The 17,215-nt window shown below is 37.6% G+C and overlaps 1 protein-coding gene and 1 long non-coding RNA gene across 5 annotated transcripts in view; one reads left to right on the forward strand and one right to left on the reverse strand.

Annotated features, from left to right (window-relative positions):
* Window positions 1-17,215, reverse strand: part of CHST9 (carbohydrate sulfotransferase 9) — a 278,955-nt gene that overhangs the window by 233,808 nt on the left and 27,932 nt on the right. For 3 of the 4 annotated variants that reach the window (XM_009252309.4, XM_002828133.5, XM_054537756.2), the window contains exon 2: window positions 9,260-9,475. In XM_009252309.4, the coding sequence (XP_009250584.3) occupies window positions 9,260-9,380 (121 nt within the window). In that variant the 5' untranslated portion in view covers window positions 9,381-9,475. Of the gene's footprint in view, window positions 1-9,259; window positions 9,476-17,215 lie in introns of those variants that run through there. The other variant, XM_054537757.2, reaches the window with a different exon arrangement.
* Window positions 1-17,215, forward strand: part of LOC129051525 (uncharacterized) — a 195,846-nt gene that overhangs the window by 164,056 nt on the left and 14,575 nt on the right. The gene's annotated exons all lie outside the window — the stretch shown is intronic.

The following is a 17,215-nucleotide window of genomic DNA, read 5'->3' on the forward strand; positions in this document are numbered from 1 at the left end:
ATGGGAATAATCACGTAGTGGGAAGACGAGGTGTGGCACTGTCCAGAAGTGGGCAGCGGGAGCATGTGCTCATTTGAATAAAAAAATTGCTTGCCACACTTACAGGTATAGGAGAAAGTAATTCAAATGAATGACTTTTTAAAGAAAAGCAATTTTATTTCCCTGAGTATATGATTGACAGTAAACATAAAGTCCTTCTATGTAAAAAATGGCTTTGTTCTAGTTCAGGTATACAGAGATAACCTGAAAGAAAATACAATTTCAAAACAGCAACATCACAATCAGGATGAATGGCCTGCTTTTTGGAGGAAAAGAACAGACTCTCTGATCAGAGAGGCTCAGGGGAAAAGAATTATCTCAGTCCAGTCTAGAAACAAAACTTTATATGCCAAAAATATGCTTCAGTGTAGAGAGAGAAAGTGTACTTAGTTTGAAAAAAAAGCAAGATGAAGTCTCCTTAGAAACACCAGATGCACAGACCAGAATCAATTATCTGAGAAAAAGCAATAAGGTGGCTTTACTTTGCCTGAAATCGGAAGCTTACAGCTACTACTTTTCATTTTCATACAAAGTGGGAGGGTTGAAATACAACCAGGACTACTGATGTTTATAGTGCTTAAACAAAACAAAACAAAACAAAAACTAGTACAAGTCACCATCTATTCTGGCCAACTTGCCACTGATAGTAGCATGTAGGATTTGAATAGAACCTCGACCTACCGAAAGGTCACATCACTGACCAAAAAAGAGTATTTTCAGGCAAAATATGTTCAGGACCAGGGTCCTACAGAGCATGGATTGGTGACAATGAGTTTTTAAAAGGTTATATTTTAAAAGGTTATATTTATATAATTCTCTTATAGTCTAGCAATGATAATTCATAGCTAAATTATTGACCTTAGATGTTAATGCTGAATCCTAAATTCAGACATTGTACTTGTTTCACATAAATCAGAAAAAAACTGGTAGGAGTCAGGAAAAAAAATCTAACTAGAAGTATACAAGAAAAATTTTAAAAGTTTCTGAGTTCTGGGGAGATGGTCAGAAAACAAGAAATTTCAGTTAGAGACAATTACATCAAGACATCTATTGTACACTATGCTGGCTATAGTTAATAACAACATATTATACTGTATATTTTCAAACTGCTAAGAGAGGAGATTTTAAGTGTTTTTTACCACAAAAAAAAAAGTATGTGAGAGTATGCATATGTTAAGTGGCTTGATTTGACTGTTCTGCAAGGTGTACATGTATTAAGACATCATGTTGTGTACCATAAGTGTATACAATTTTTCCTTGCCAATTAAAAAAATTTAAAAATAACACAAAACAAGGGACAAAAAAGTGCTTTAGAAGGAAATGAAGCAGTAGTGAACCATTTCATATTGAGAACAAATACTTGTTTGGGAAGAGTGTATTTTTCTGTCTGACTCCTTGGCTGGGTCAGATGATCCATACTGCAGTAATATTTTCTGGGTTTAGAAATAATTTCACTTTGTTGGTCTCACTTTATTGTTCAACTTTTTATAGCTTGAAGCCTGTCTTGGTGAAAATGGAGACCTCAGACATAATGTTATTTACAGTCTTTCTCCTCTTCCGTCAGCTTAATAAGAGTATTACAGTGACCACTCTTTTTTCTTCTAGTGCATGCCTTGTAGATGAGTGAGAGGTAAGAGGAAGTGCCAATAAATCAGCCAAAGTCAGTACCTCTGGGTCAGTGGTTCATAACCTTGACTGAATATTAAAATCACCTGGGGAGATTTTAAAAATCGCCGTATCAGGGCCACACTCCCAGCCTGGCAAATTAGCATCTCTGGGGAGGAGGCCAGGAACCAAAATCAACATGTCAGGGTGTGGACCAAGGCACGTGTTCCTTAAAACATCTGGTCTTTCTCAAGCAGCTGGTGAGAACCACTGATCTAACTGTGCTTTTCTCACTTCACCATGTGCAGCAAGCACCTGAGATTCTTATTAAAATGAAGATTCCCATGCAGCAGACCTGTGTGGGTGCTGAGGGTCTGCAATTCTAACAAGTCTCACGTGATGCTGTTGCTTCTGCTGCTTTCCACATTTTGGGTACAGAGACTCTGGATCAGGGGTTCTCAAAATATAATCCCTGGATCTGCAGCATCAGGGTCCACAGAAATCTTGTTGGAAATGCAAATTCTTGGGCCCCATCCCAGATCTAGTGAATCAGTCACTCTGGGGGTGGAGCCCAACAGTCTGTTTTAACCAAACCTTCAGGGGATGCTGATGTACATTGAAGTTTGAGAACCACTATTGGATTGGATAATATTTTTTAGTTTACCTGAGTGTTAGGCTTTTGAGGGGCGAGAAAGGGAGATACCATAGTTTATCCAGAGCAATGGAGAAGGCTTACTTGTGCAAATAAGAGATCAGGCTTCACAGGAACCCAGGAAAGTTTGCACAACCAGGATACACATGATGACCTACTGTGGCATAGCGAGGCAGCCCAGGAATGTGGTGTGGTCTGGAAGCACGGAGTGTCATTCTACATCTAGAGGGACTGCCCAGGCGGCCCATTGCCTGGCCAGTGCACCGTGTCTTTCTCTAGTGCCTTCTCTTAGCCTGACTCTACAATGCTCACCATCTCTGCACACTGCAGGGTGGCTTAGTTGGAGTCCTAGAATGAGGCTGTTTGAATCAGATTTCTGGTTTCCTATTTGCTTAGCCTCAGTTTTCTTGTCTTGAAAAATGGGAATACTAATGGTACCTATCTCAGACTTGTTGTGGGATTAAATGAGATAATGGGTGTGATGTGTTTAGAGCACTGCCTGGGACCCAAAAACTGCTGAAACTATAAGGCTGCCATTCTTGTTTGCAAAAAGTCTTTTTAATAAAGTTTTTAAAGAAGTTTCTGAGTTTTAAGTAAACATGTAAAATTGTTATCAATAAATAGCTTAAAAATTATTGGTCCTAAATAGAAATGCTTAGAAGTTATTTGGACAGATTGTTGTAACATAGGCTACACTGAGGAAATGGTTTCAGTTTGGAATGGCTCAAACTAAACTTGACTCTGGAAAATCTCAGGAAAATGTATTATGTAAACTATTAAATGTGATCTGTATTGATTTTTACTGCTTTGTATATTTTAAAATATGTGCATATAACTCTTCATTACTTGATAGAAAATGTTGTTACATATGCGTATTTCTAACACAAGTTACATATGGGAATAGTAACGTCATGTTTTAAAAGGAGTTATATAGTAGGTGTTATGTTCCAGGCAAGAGTGACCAGATTGCCTTTTTCATGAAATGGTTAAGAAGTCTGGGTGCAGAGCAAAACTGTGTCTCAAAAAAGAGATTTGGGGTTTCATTCTGCATGAAAATGATCAGGCTATGCTATGGAAGGAGGACGAGCCTCATGAAGTGTCAGGGATACGGGTAGGACAAGTTGTTAAGCAGAAGTTAAAATGCAAGTTCTTGATGAATATATGGAGCTTTCTGAGGAAGTTGCTGTAAGATGAGTGGATGCCTTGGGAAGGAGTGAATTCTTTGTCCCCAGGAGTCTTCAAACACAGTCTGTGTGGTCATTAGATGGGGATACTGGAAAACCAAGCAAAACATTATTTATCCACCCACACAACAATACTGTTGAGCACCTGTCACATATTAGGTTCCATGCTATGAAAAGGGGATGCCGAGGGAAGTCAGATAAGCTCTCTGTCCATACAGAGTTCATAAAATAGGAAAGGATACAGACAATTAATGTCAACAAATAATTAAGGAGGCAATTGCTGATTGTGATAATTTTTCTGAAGAAAATGAATAAGATGGAGAGATTGATTTATACATATAATGAATATATAATTTATTATTTATTAATTATATTGACTCATATAATTGATTATATTGATTTATATGCATAATTATATAATCTGTATATATTGATTTATTTATATATGTGTGTGTGTATATATATATAGAGAGAGAGAGAGAGAGAAAGAGGCACTGATTGACTGTGGGGGTGATCAAAGAAGGTGACATCTGAGCCAAGCCCTGACAGGTGAGAGGACAGAAGGGATCCCAGGCTCCTGAAACTGTGAGCACATCCAGTCAGCAAAGGGCTTGGTTTAGCAGAGGAAGAGAGGCAGCTCCAGAAGCATGGTGAGTGAATGCAGAATGAGGCTGAGGAGGCAGGCAGTGGCTACAGCTCACACAGCTGTGGGCTCTGGGGAGAAGTTTTTGTTAAAGGAAATGAAATATGATTGAAAAATTTTAAACATGGGAATGACATAATCCAATTTGTATTTTTAAAAAACGGGTGGGTTCAAGAGGATCTTTGAATTCTTATCTAAAGCTGAGATGGTGACTCTGTTTTTAGAGGGTCTCAACGCTGTCTTACGGCACATACGAAACAGTTATACACCATGACTTTTGGTATGAGTTCCATTTAGCAGTAAGATTCTAACTAGATAAAGAGTTCCAATTGCAAACTTAAACAGTAGCTGGGGGAAAAATAAACAACAAGCCATTCTTGTGATTTATCCTAACCAGCCCTCATCACTGCTGCATCATACCCACAGCTCCCTGCTCTCCTCTGGTCCTCTGGGTCCTCTGCACGCTTTCACGTGCCCAGCCTCCACTCCCCTCCTTCTAGCGCTTCTGTCTGGTCAGCAATTCTATCCCTGACAACTGATTGTGCTGCTTCTCCTGCCCGCAACTCATTAGCTTGTCCCATAATGGAGAGCCTGTCTCTTTTCTGTCACAAAGGACTCCTCCTTTTGTCCCAATGTCTTGGCCTGGACTCAGGACGATTTTCTCCCTTACAATTCATTTGACTGCACTCTTCTTGAGAAAAAGGATTATATCTGGCTCACTATTACATGCCTGTATTCACCATGGTGCTCAGCACATCCAATTGTTAAGTCTTCAAGAAATGCTGCTGAATGAGTGATTCCTCTGCCCGTGGAGGCAGCTTGTATGGACACGAGATGCCCCTGGACAATGACCTCTCTCTATGAACTCAATCCTATCCTTCTCCTGCCAGCTTCTACATTGGGAACCAGAATGGCTCTGTGCCAATTAGCTTCTCCCAACCAATTTAACCAAAGTTGGATCTAAGCCTTCATTTTTTTTTTAAACCTTAATCAGTCAGGGCACAAGCTTGGGCACAATTGAATTTTCCTGAATTGTGGCTGAGTTTTAATCGCGGCAACTCAGAAAAAGCAAGTTTGCAGATGTTCTGCGTCATTTCCAGGATAATAACAGCTCACGTTCATTGTGCATTACTGTTTGCCAGGCACCATGCTGAGTGCTTTGTAAGCATTGTCTCCTTTAATCTTCACTGCAACCCTATGTGGAAAATATGACTATCCTCATTTTACAGATAAGGAAACTGAGGATTAGAGAGGCAAAGAAATTTGCCCAGGGTTACAAAGCTTACAAATAGGAGATCTGAGATTTTCAAGATCCTTCTGAATGAAAAATTTGTACCTTTAACAACTACAAAAAAAAACATAAAATAAAAGAAAAAAACATAAAATAAAATTTGTGATAACATATCAACATACTGCAAATTAGCACTAGGAAATGGATAAATTAATGGATAGTGATATTGAAAAAGTAGATGGTATTATGGAACTCTATTGCATAATTGGATAGATTTTAATTTCTCTGTCATACAGCTTCTCTTTATTTCCAAAAAAATCTGTTTTCATAATCCTTTACCAGTATATCAGAGCATATTTCAGATTTTTTGAATTCTAAAGTATTTTATTTTAATACGAAAAACCCAAGAAAACCAGGGAGGCTTAGAAAATAGTCCATATCTTAGATTTAAAAAGCCTCATATAAAAGACATGAAGAAAACCTAAGAATTCTCATATATAACTGAAATATATGTGAGATCAAAGCCATTTAGATTTTTAAACCAGCATTACTTATAGAAAGTCTCAGGAACCAAACCAGCTCATCTTTCAAAGTTTCTTTGAGTGACAGTTCTAAAGTGTCCAAAAGACAGATTTTCCATTTTTAAAACTTAACATCAAAGCACATATTCATATATTTATTTATTTAAAAAGAGATTGCCTTTAAAAATGCCTAATGCTCCTGATGTTATTTGAAACACACACACATATATATATATAACAACCATAAATGTCTGCCTACCTAGAAAACTGCAGAATTTCAACCCAGAGCACTAACCTAGTATAAGGCAGAACTTCAGATGGAAGTCTTCTTAAAGAATATTACAGTTTTTCTTCAGAGAAATAGTTATCTACAGGACTCTTGACTTTTACATTTATGCTTTTTGTCATGAGTAGTTTATGAAATATTACATAATTCATTCAAAATATATCAAGAATCAGGGAAAGCACTTCTATCAAAATTACAAACAAAATTTAAGAGAATAAATGGTAAGTGTTTTACCAATCTTAACCAAGGAAAATAATTTTCCAACACTTGGGAAAATTATGAACTCAAGATTTAAGCTTGTAGAGGAGGTTACACATCTGTATGTCATTTAATTTACCAATTTCAGTGATTTTAAAACATCTGTACTGATACTACTGCATTTATAATTATATGCCTATGTAATCCAGTGTTTTGGTTAGGAGACTCTTTTAGGGATTCTGACAATTAGGAAAACCTAGGTATGGGTTACACTTCAAAAACTTGTAGCTTTGTAGCTACAGGTTAAGTCCTTTAAACTTTCTGAGTCTCCCTTGCTTCATCTGTGCTACAGAGAAATAATAATATTCACCTTTTTCCTTCATGGAGGTGATACATTGAGCAGAGGCATGGACCTCGTAGCAGTACAACCTGGGTTCAAATCCAGACTTTCCCCTGTGCACCAAGGCCATGCAAAGCCTTGAATATGCCCCTTATCCCTCTGGAGTCTCATTTTCCTCATCTGTCGATTTAGAATAATACTCACCTAGTAAGATACGAGGATTACAGAAAGTTTATGTAAACATTTGGCACTTATTAAGCTCTCCATAAATGGTAGCTATTAATGCTTATGGACACATTTGGTAAACTACATTTTATATGTATGGTATTATTAACCTGTTTCCTTAGATACATAATTTCTTAGTGACAGACTAAACACATTTCTGCCAAATAGTTGTCTATATATATGAATACATTTTCCCTTAAGTATTAAAATCTTACTGTGATAGTCTTTTTGTGAAATTTGTTATGAGACCATATTAGCAAAACTCTAAATAATGAGATATTTTTCTTTCTTCTTCCTTTGCTGTATTTCAGTCTATAGTCTTCAGTGAATTTTCAATTCATTCATTCATTCATTCATTCATTCAACAAACACTGAAGGCTTACTATGTTACAGGATCTACGCTAAGGGTTATATTTCAGGAAGAATTAGCCTATATATTTTACTACAGGTGGTTTCATTAAATATGATGTTATTATGATAAATTATTTCAGTAGTATAGAAAAGTTAGCATAATAGTTTATGTAAACTGTAAAGGGAATTAAGAATATATTTTGACAATATGTTATATATTCTCTAGAAAATCATTATATGCAAACTCTTTTCACAAAGGTTACTATATAAATTAAATACATCAGAACTGTTGTCCAGGGGCAGTGGCTTACGCCTGTAATCCCAATCCCAGAACTTTGGGAGGCCAAGGCAGGTGGATCACTTGAGCTCAGGAGTTCAAGACCAGCCTGGGCCGGGCACGGTGGCTCACGCCTGTAATCCCAGCACTTTGGGAGGCCGAGGCGAGTGGATCACGAGGTCAGGAGATCGAGACCATCCTGGCTAACATGGTGAAACCCCGTCTCTACTAAAAATACAGAAAAAAAAGAAATTAGCCAGGCGTGGTGGCGGGAGCCTGTAGTCCCAGATACCTGGGAGGCTGAAGCAGGCGAATGGCGTGAACCCAGGAGGTAGAGCTTGCAGTGAGCCGAGATCGTGCCACTGCACTCCAGCCTGGGTGACTGAGCAAGACTCTGCCTCAAAAAAAAAAAAAAAAAAAGACCAGCCTGGTCAACATGGTGAAACCCCGTTTCTACAAAAAATACAAAAATTAGCCGGGTGCAGTGGTTTGTGCCTGTAGACCCAGCTACTTGGGAGGCTGAGGCAGAAGAATCGCTTGAACCTGGGAGGCAGAGGTTGCAGTGAGCCAAGATCATGCTATCGCTCTCCAGCCTGGGTGACAGGAGTAAAATCCTGTCTCAAAAAAAAAAAAAAAAAAAAAAAAAAGTATGAGCATAAACCAAAGAAAGGAATTTAAAAATGGAAACAATTTTAAAAATGATCATAGTTGTAATTCAGTATTAAATTGTCTTTTGGAGAAGATTCTTAAGGATTTTATATCTAGAATAACTTAAAAAAAAAAAAAAAAAAAGAAAATGGACCACAACTGGAGACAATCAAAAAATCATTCTTCTGTTTTTACTTTATTATCCTTAACAGTCATAAGCCATAGCCTATTTCTACCAATGGAAACCATCAGAACTTCACAAGATCTGTATGTATAAATTTTTATGATATTCTAAGTCTTTTACTTTAATAATACTATATCATTATAAATATAATCATTTTTAACAGTAATTGAGTGCCTCCAATGGGCAGCAATTGCAAATTGAAAGACAAAAGTACAAGATGAGCACAGCAGGGATCAGTAAACTATTGCCTGTGGACCAAATCTGGCCCACCATCTGTTTTTGTAAATAAAGTTTTGTTGGAACACAGCCTGTTCCATTTGTTTACATGTAATCTATGGCATATTAGCAGAGTTGAGTAGTAGTGGTAGAGATGGTATGGCCTGCAAAGGGTAAAATATTTATGATCTAGTCCTTTATAGAAAAGATTTGCCAACTCATCCTTTATAATAAAGGTATTAAATGATATTTATACCAATTTTGAGTATCAACATAAATTAAGAAGGAATTAAAGGAGAGACTGCTGTACATTCAGCGCCTTTTAGGCTTATGCCTGATGCTCCACGGACAGATAAGAAGTAGGATAAATGCTATATTTTTGAAGACAAATTCTCTACAAGCAGTTCTTGCTGGACTATGGGAGCACTGCTATTCCCCAACGAGATAACAAAAATTTCCATTGTTAAGCCACCAAACAAATGCCTACCAGAGTTGTATAATTTTCCTTCCTTTTAGGAGCTGGGAATTTTAGCTTATGACTCATTTTTTGTTGTTGAAAATATTGTGATTCTTAATATATTAATAAGCATCACAACTAATTTAATTTAAAATAGCTATTATTGTTGCAATTAAAATAGAAGAAAAAGCACATGTGTTACCTGTATGTTGTTCTTCAATCCAGACTTGCAAATACATGAAGAGGAGTAGCCCAGCTACTCCAAATATCAGCACAGAGAGGAAGACTTGTTTGGGGTTCATGACCATTTCAGATGGCTGCATTTCTCCTCATTTCAGAATCTGAAGACCACATGATTTTTTTTCCTGTAAAACTTCAGTCTTTTCTTGTTCTCTAAGGGCCCATTCCATAAAGTAACCTAGAATTTTAAAAAGAAATCTACATTGTACATGACTGCTAATATTAATTCTCAAATACGGCATAAATATTCAGTATCTCAACAATGCTGAAGACTTAATGTGCACACTAATGCTCTGAAGACAGAAAAGACTGTAGTAGGTGTTCCTAGAATGGCAATTTTCTATTGCATACTTTTATCTTATCTAAGGAATGTATTATTCTACAGTTAATAAGTGACATCCTAACATTCAGTTAGGCAAAATCTGGCCAGACTTAAGTCCTCCTATATTGTAAAGTATAAAGTAAGGTTTGGGATACCTTAAAATAATTGCAAGTAGGAAGAGTAACAGAATGGGTTGTTAAAGAATGGGTTTTGAAAAACATGTTTGTAGAATGTAAGGAAAAATCACCTCCTGTCTTAAGAATATATAAAGTTCAAAAATGGAAGGTGTAATATCATTTTTCTCTCATATAAAGTAACAGATTTCTCCAATTTAGAGAGCACATTTAAAATCCTTCAGAGGCATAAAAAGATAAATAATAAAAGGTCAGGGTTCAAGGACCCCTCCCACAATAACATGAAATTACTGAAATCTACCTCCGATTACAGAAATCTACTTCAGTAATAAAGAGCTATTTTATTTTTTAAAAAATACTGAAAAGATTTTCTTTTAGAACAATCTCGTTTAATATAACCTTAACCTTTTATTTTTTTTAAAAAAAAATGCATCCTTTTTTGAAAATCTGATGAAAATGTGAGCCCTCTCTTTAGAAAAGTATAATCACATACAAAATCTTACATAGAATGCCAAAGTGTTCATGTACCTTCACTGAAACCCACGTTAAGAATCCCTGTTCCCCAGTGAGAATACATGGACGCAGGGAGGGGAACATCACACACCAGGGCCTGTTGGGGGATGGGAGGCAAGGGGAGGGAGAGCATTAGGACAAATACCTAATGTATGCGGAGCTTAAATCCTAGATGATGGGTTGATAGGTGCAGCAAACCACCATGGCACATGTATACCTATGTAACAAACCTGCACGTTCTGCATATGTATCCCGGAACTTAAAGTAAAATAAAATAAAAATAAAAATAGAAAAAACAAACAAACAAAAAGAATCCCTGTTCCCAATGAACTGCCACACAAGTATGCAGTAACCCGCGTGGTGAGCTCACCTAGTTAGCAGCCCGGCTAATGGGGCCAAGGTCATGGCTTTGTATCTAACGCTGGCTAGAAACCCTGGCTCAGTTCCTTGGCCACAGAACACAATGCCTCTGGGTGAGCTGAATAAATGTTTCTTCAATGTGAAGATATCATGCACATTGCTGCATCGAAAAGTTATCTCTTCTATTCCATTGCCTCAAAATATTTCAGAAGAATCTTTGAGGGAAAATATTGATTTTGCCTGTTTAAGAGGTGTTTTATGGGGTGCCAGTTAAAAGTTTAAAACTGCTGTGGGAAATTGCTTGTCTGTTAAAGGATAATATTTAGGTATTCTTGGCAAAACCAATTTTCAGGGCTGGCGAGGTGGCTCATGCCTGTAATCCTGACACTTTGGAAGGCTGAGGCAGGAGGACTGCTTGACCTCAAGAGTTCAAGACGAACCTGAGCAGCATGGTGAAACCCTGTCTCTACAAAAAAACAAAATAGATTTTAAAATTAGCCCAGCGTGGTGCCACGTGCTTCTAGTCCCAGCTACTGGAGAGCCTGAGGTGGGAGGATCACTTGAGCCCAGGATGGTGGAGGCTGCAGTGAGCCGTGATCAGGCCACTGCACTTCAGCCTAGGCAACAGAGCGAGACTCTGTCTCAAATAAATAAATAAATAACAACAACAACAACAAAACAAACTGTAGCTGATATCCATGATACCACATTTAACTTTGTGGTGATAGAATTCTTCATCTCTTAAAGGAGCTCAAAAAGTGACCTCAGAAATCAGAACAAGATATGACTCAATGGGAGCCCTCCAGTCAGCCCTGCATTTCTACAGTCCTTAAGGCTGGCTGGCATTTCCCTTGAGTCTGAAAGGTTGTGGCTGCAGTGAGTTGTGACTGTGCCAATGTACTCCACCCTGGGCAACACAGCAAGATTGTGTCTCAAAAAAAAAATACAAAATAAAAAACCAATTCTCAAACAAATGAGCTTCAAAGATAATGTAAGAGTTCAGAATTAGAAGTGAATGTATTAAGTAATTAGAATGATTTCTTGATTAGAAAAAAAAAACCACCAAATAGTTAAAAGTTCTTCTGCAAAATGAGAAAAATGTCATGTCATGAATACTTTTCCATTTTTTTGTTTGTTTTTTTGTTTTTGTTTGTTTATTTTTTGTGTGTGTGGTGGAGTCTCGCTCTGTCGCCCAGGCTGGAGTGCAGTGCTGCAATCTTGGCTCACCGCAACCTCCACCTCCCAGGTTCAAGCGATTTTCCTGCCTCAGCCTCCCAAGTAGCTAGAATTAGCTGAGCCACGCCCAGCTAATTTTTGTATTTTTAGTAGAGACTCAGTTTCACCATGTTGGCCAGGCTGGTCTTGAACTCCTGACCTCAGGCGATCCTCCTGCCTCAGCCTCCCAAAGTGCTGGATTACAGGCGTGAGCCACTGCCCCTGGCCTGAATACTTACTTTTCTTTATATTTTAACTCTGACCTGAAGGGGCCAGGGTAAGAGCTGTTTGTCAGTGCTACCTAAGATGCTTTCTCAAATCCAGTTCTCTGAGTTCTCTGAGGAAGGGGCAACTGTTTAACATTTCAGTAGTGCTTTTGAGGATTTCAGACATTTCCTTGATTCAGGTAGTAAAGAAAGTTTTTAAATAAGTAGAAGAGCCGAGAGTATTATCATACTGCTTATTTGATGGGTGATACTTTGCTCTTATATTGAATCTAAACTAAAATATTATGGGCTTCCAAACATATGTAACAACAGTTCCCGAGGGAGACTTGCAATTTGAAGTGTTCCAAATCGAATCCCTCAAGGGAAGCTATGAAATGAAGCCAGCTTTCTCTTCTCTTGATGCTGCCATTAAACAATGAACAGACATAATTCCTGGGTACATAAGAAGATTCAGATAGGAGGAAACCAGTTAAACAAAATCTAGTACTAACAAAGAAATAGTTGTTTACAAGAAGAAAGAGACTTTTACAATCTGTCTACATAATTAAAACTTATCTCAGAAGAGAAAAGGCTAGAAGAAAACTCGTAAATCCAAGCAGAGCCACGAACCTGTGGGAACAGTGGGAGTAAGAGCCAAAAGGAGTACTCCTTGGGCGTTTGTAGAGGAAAATTATTACCTACGATGCTGGAAAAAGATTAAGAATTTGCCCTTCCTTTCTTCAGGAGATGTTACTATCCTCTGACATATCCTCCTGGGTGAGAAAGCAGTAGAAAACCCATAATTATTATTATGGCAGATGTGAGTAGGATTGAGTGATTAAAGCCACAAGGCAGAAAGGCAATCTGGTGTAAAATGGAGAGATATGTTTGATTTTCTCCCATCTCAGTCCATTAACCCAACGTTGGTGTTAGGAAATGGCTCTCATTAAACAAAGGTGAGGTGGTAGGAGCAGCAGGATTGCTTTAAGCAAACCTGAAGGTCAGCTGTGATGGGAAAACACACCTATTTGGAGATCATATATCTATCTCCAAGCCTGCGGAAAAAGTGCAGACTACTGGAGATTGAAATTACTTGGAATAATGCTGCTTTATGTATGAGCATTATACATTTCTACAGCCAAAGGCTTCCTGTATTTTGCACAACTCCTTCTTCTCCCTTCCCATAAACACAATATCTTGAGCCTAAAAGGTACTTAAAAACTTGTTGCATTGAACTGAATTTGGAGCTCCAATAACAAAATACAGGTAATTGATATTTTTTATAGTTGTATTTGTAAAACCTTAGTGCTAACCTCCAAATGAAGAAATATGGAGAAATACTAAAAGATAGGCTCGATGTTTCTTTGTTAAGAATATTTTCATGTGCATATCTTTTTATTTATCTCTAACAATTATGAAAGGAAATATAATTATTTCATTCTGTCATCTGTTTTCCAAAAGTTTAAAAATTATTTTTTTTAAATAATTGTGGCCACAAACAGAAGTATTTTGGGACTTAAGTATAGCAATAAATTACTTGCTGAAGGCAATTCACATAAAGGAAATTATGAGTTTCCCAGTTTAGCAGACATTTATGATTATTATTGTTTTTTTTTGAGACGGAGTTTCACTCCTGTTGCCCAGGCTGGAGTGCAATGGTACGAGCTCAGCTAACCACAACCTCCGCCTCCTGGGTTCAAGCGATTCTCCTGCCTCAGCCTCCGCAGTAGCTGTGATTACAAGCATGCACCACCACACTCGGCTGATTTTTCTGTATTTTTAGTAGAGACGGGGTTTCTCCGTGTTGGTCAGGCTAGTCTCCAACTCCTGACCTCAGGTGATCCGCCCGCCTCGGCCTCCCAAAGTGCTGGGATTACAGGCGTGAGCCACCACGCCCGGCAGACATTTATGATTTTAAGGAAGGAGTGGTGGGGTTTTGGGGAAAGTCGGTTTGGACCAAATGATGCAGGCAGTTTAGCAGAAAAGAAACCAGGAGTCGGGGGCTTGCGGTTCCCAGATGAGTGCTGGTAACCCACTCTTTCTCCCCTCCCGTAGCAGCTACACCATCCTCTATCTCCTTCCCACTCTCGGAGTAAACCGAGACCAACAGGGATGAACTCCCTCCGTTTACTACCACCCCTTACAAGTTTACCTTCATCGGTCCACACCCACACATCTTTGCCTCTGTCTCTGAAAAACAAGAGTCCTCACTTTTGCCTCTATCTTTTCCAGGTTCTGGTGAAACGCAACTCCATCAACACCTCACCAGTCCGATCTTATCCTCTACCTCTTTTCTCAGTGACTCCTTCCTTTGTAAACCCCTCCAGCGATCACCTATTTATGTGTGCATTTATCTGGACAGTATTCTTTTCTATTGATTCAATACTATACAATTTCTTTTTTTTTTTAACTTTTAAGTTCAGGGGTATAAATCCAGGTTTGTTAAATAAGTGAACTCACGTAACAGGGGTTTGTTGTACAGATTATTTTGTCACCCAGGTATTAAGCATAGTACTCATTAGTTTTTTTTCCTGACCCTCTCCATCCTCCCAAATTCCACCCTCTGATAGGATCCAGTGTCTGCTGTTCCCCTCTATGTGTCCACATGTTCTCATCATTGAGCACCTACTTACAACTGAGAACATGCAGTATTTGGTTTTCTGTTCCAGGGTTAGTTTGCTAAGGATAATGGCCTCTAGCTCCATCCACGTTTCCACAAAGGACATGATCTCATTCTTTTTTGTGGCTACATAGTATTCCATGGTATAGACATACCACATTTTCTTTATCCATTGTATCACTGATGGGCATTTAGGTCAATTCCATGTGTTTGCTATTGTGAGTAGTGTTGCAATGAAGAAACATGTGCATGTGTCTTTATGATAGAGTGATTTATATTACTGGGTATACATCCAGTAATGGGATTGCTGAACTTGTCTTTACAAACGATTTTCAGCTTTTTTTTTTTTTTTTTGCTTTTTACATTGTATTTTTCTGAAACTCTTACTAAACATTGAGGCGTTTCAATATACCTCACAAGGTTTTCAACTGCTCTAACATTTATTTTAAAACATTCCTTTTTTCTTAAGCTGTAATCTGGGTAAATTCTTCTGAGCCATTTTGCAACTTAGCAATTTCTCTGTCTTTATCTATATCTTAGTGTTTATTTTGCCTGTTGTGTTTTTCCTAATGCCATATTTTCTTATTTCTAATATTCTGTTCCTATGTATTTCATATTCACTTGTTCAAGTTTCATTTTTCTTTGCTTTTCAAGTTATATATCCTTTAATTGAAAATTATCCTTTACTTTATCTCTTTGCATATTTAAAATATATATCTAAGTTTTTGTCAGACTGCAATATAAAAGTTAAATTTTGCTTGTAGTATTGTGGCCTCTCTTTCTTAGCATTAGATTTATTCATTTATTTTAAATTCTGATGTTTACATTCATTTTAGTGAAAGGCTTTTGATTTTTTTTTTTTTCTTTCTCTTTATCTTCTTTTTCTCTTTGTCACTTCCTTCCTTATCAAACAACTTTGCAGTTATCTCCAAAATGCTCTTTGGGCTCTTTTTCAGAGCTAAGTTTTCCCATCGTTGGTTTGGTGTCCCCTGAGCCAGAGTGACATTGGTACTACTGCAGACAAGAGAGTTAGCCTGGAGATTAGCTGGTTTTCCAGTGCTTCTGTGTCTGTGTCTGAGTCTGGTTCTCTAAGCCTAGCACATTCTAAACATTACAGCTTCAGGTGGAGATTGCTACCATTCTTTTACTTCCACCTTCTTTCTCATTGGGGCATAGATTGGCATCTTAGTCCCTATCCTTGTCTTCAATCAATGAGCCTGCCTCCCAGCTCTTACTTAGGAGTTAATCTTCTAGCTGTTCCAGCAGCTTCCAAATTTAAAGTCTCACAGGCTTACAGTTTCAGCCCATTTCACCATTTTTGTTAGTTTACTTCTGTTCTTGATTTTGAGTCTGGTTATGTCTTCCTGTTTTTTCATTTTTAAATTTTATCTGCCTTTGGTTTGTTTAGTGAGCAGACGAGAATACCCAAATATAAATACACTTGTCTTTCTTGACCAGAAACCTTCATGTAACTTTTCAGTCCTAATTTTCTTTGTCTGTAAAAACAGGTCAATAAAATCTACCCTATGTATCCAACAGCTTTACAAAATAGTAAGTAAAACAGAATGTGATGGTCTTTTAGAAAACTATAAAAACAGTATGAAATTTATTATAAAGCACCTTAGTATAAATTGGCTTAAGGGGTTTAGATTTTCATTTGATAGGCTTGGTAGGCACATAAACGTTTTGAAAATGTATTCTTTCTATCAACCATAGTGAAATTAAACTGTGGTATGTAGTTTAATGATATTTAGTCAATTATGGGCATTGGTTTATTTAAAGGGAAAGAAACTGAGATGGTACTCATGTAAGTCTTTGTAAAATGTGTAACAACCATAAATAGTTAATATTTACTAAATTGTTTTTAATTAAATGAAGAATGTGACTTTTATCATTTATTATTTCATTTACTAATTTAGAAGTTAAATAACCCCATTTTAATCTATTTTAATATTGTGTAATTCCTGAAATTTTGTAATCATTTCTATATGTTTTCACTCAATTCTCCAAAAAAGTGGGATTGTTTAAACTTTGATTTTGAGATAATTTTAGGCTTACATAGATGTTGTAAAAATAGCACAGAGTCCCTGCATACCTTTTATCCAGTTTCCTCAAAGGATAACACCTCATGTAAGCACAATACAGTTACCGAGACCAGGAATTTGACAATGGTGTATGTGGCAAGCAGAATAATGAGTCTCCCAAAAGGTCCACCCCTAATCACTGGAACCTGTGAATATGTGACATTACATGGCAATGGAGAATTGAGTTTGCAGACGGAATGAAGTTTGCTAATGGGCCAACTTAACATAGGGAGATCATTCTGGATCATCTGGGTGGATCCCATGTAATCACAGAGTCTTGAAGAATGGAAGAGTGAGGCAGAGGAGGAAGTCAGAGTGATGTGATATTAAGAACGACTGGAATAACCTTTGTTCATTTGGGGGATAAAGAAAGGGAACCATGAGCTAGGGAATGTAGGTGGCCTCTAGCAGCTAAAAACGACAAGGAAACAGATTCTACCCAGAGCTACAGAAGGGACCACAGT

The sequence above is a fragment of the Pongo abelii genome, chromosome 17 (genome assembly GCF_028885655.2).
Source record: "Pongo abelii isolate AG06213 chromosome 17, NHGRI_mPonAbe1-v2.0_pri, whole genome shotgun sequence".
In the NCBI taxonomy this organism is placed as follows: Eukaryota; Metazoa; Chordata; class Mammalia; order Primates; family Hominidae; genus Pongo; species Pongo abelii.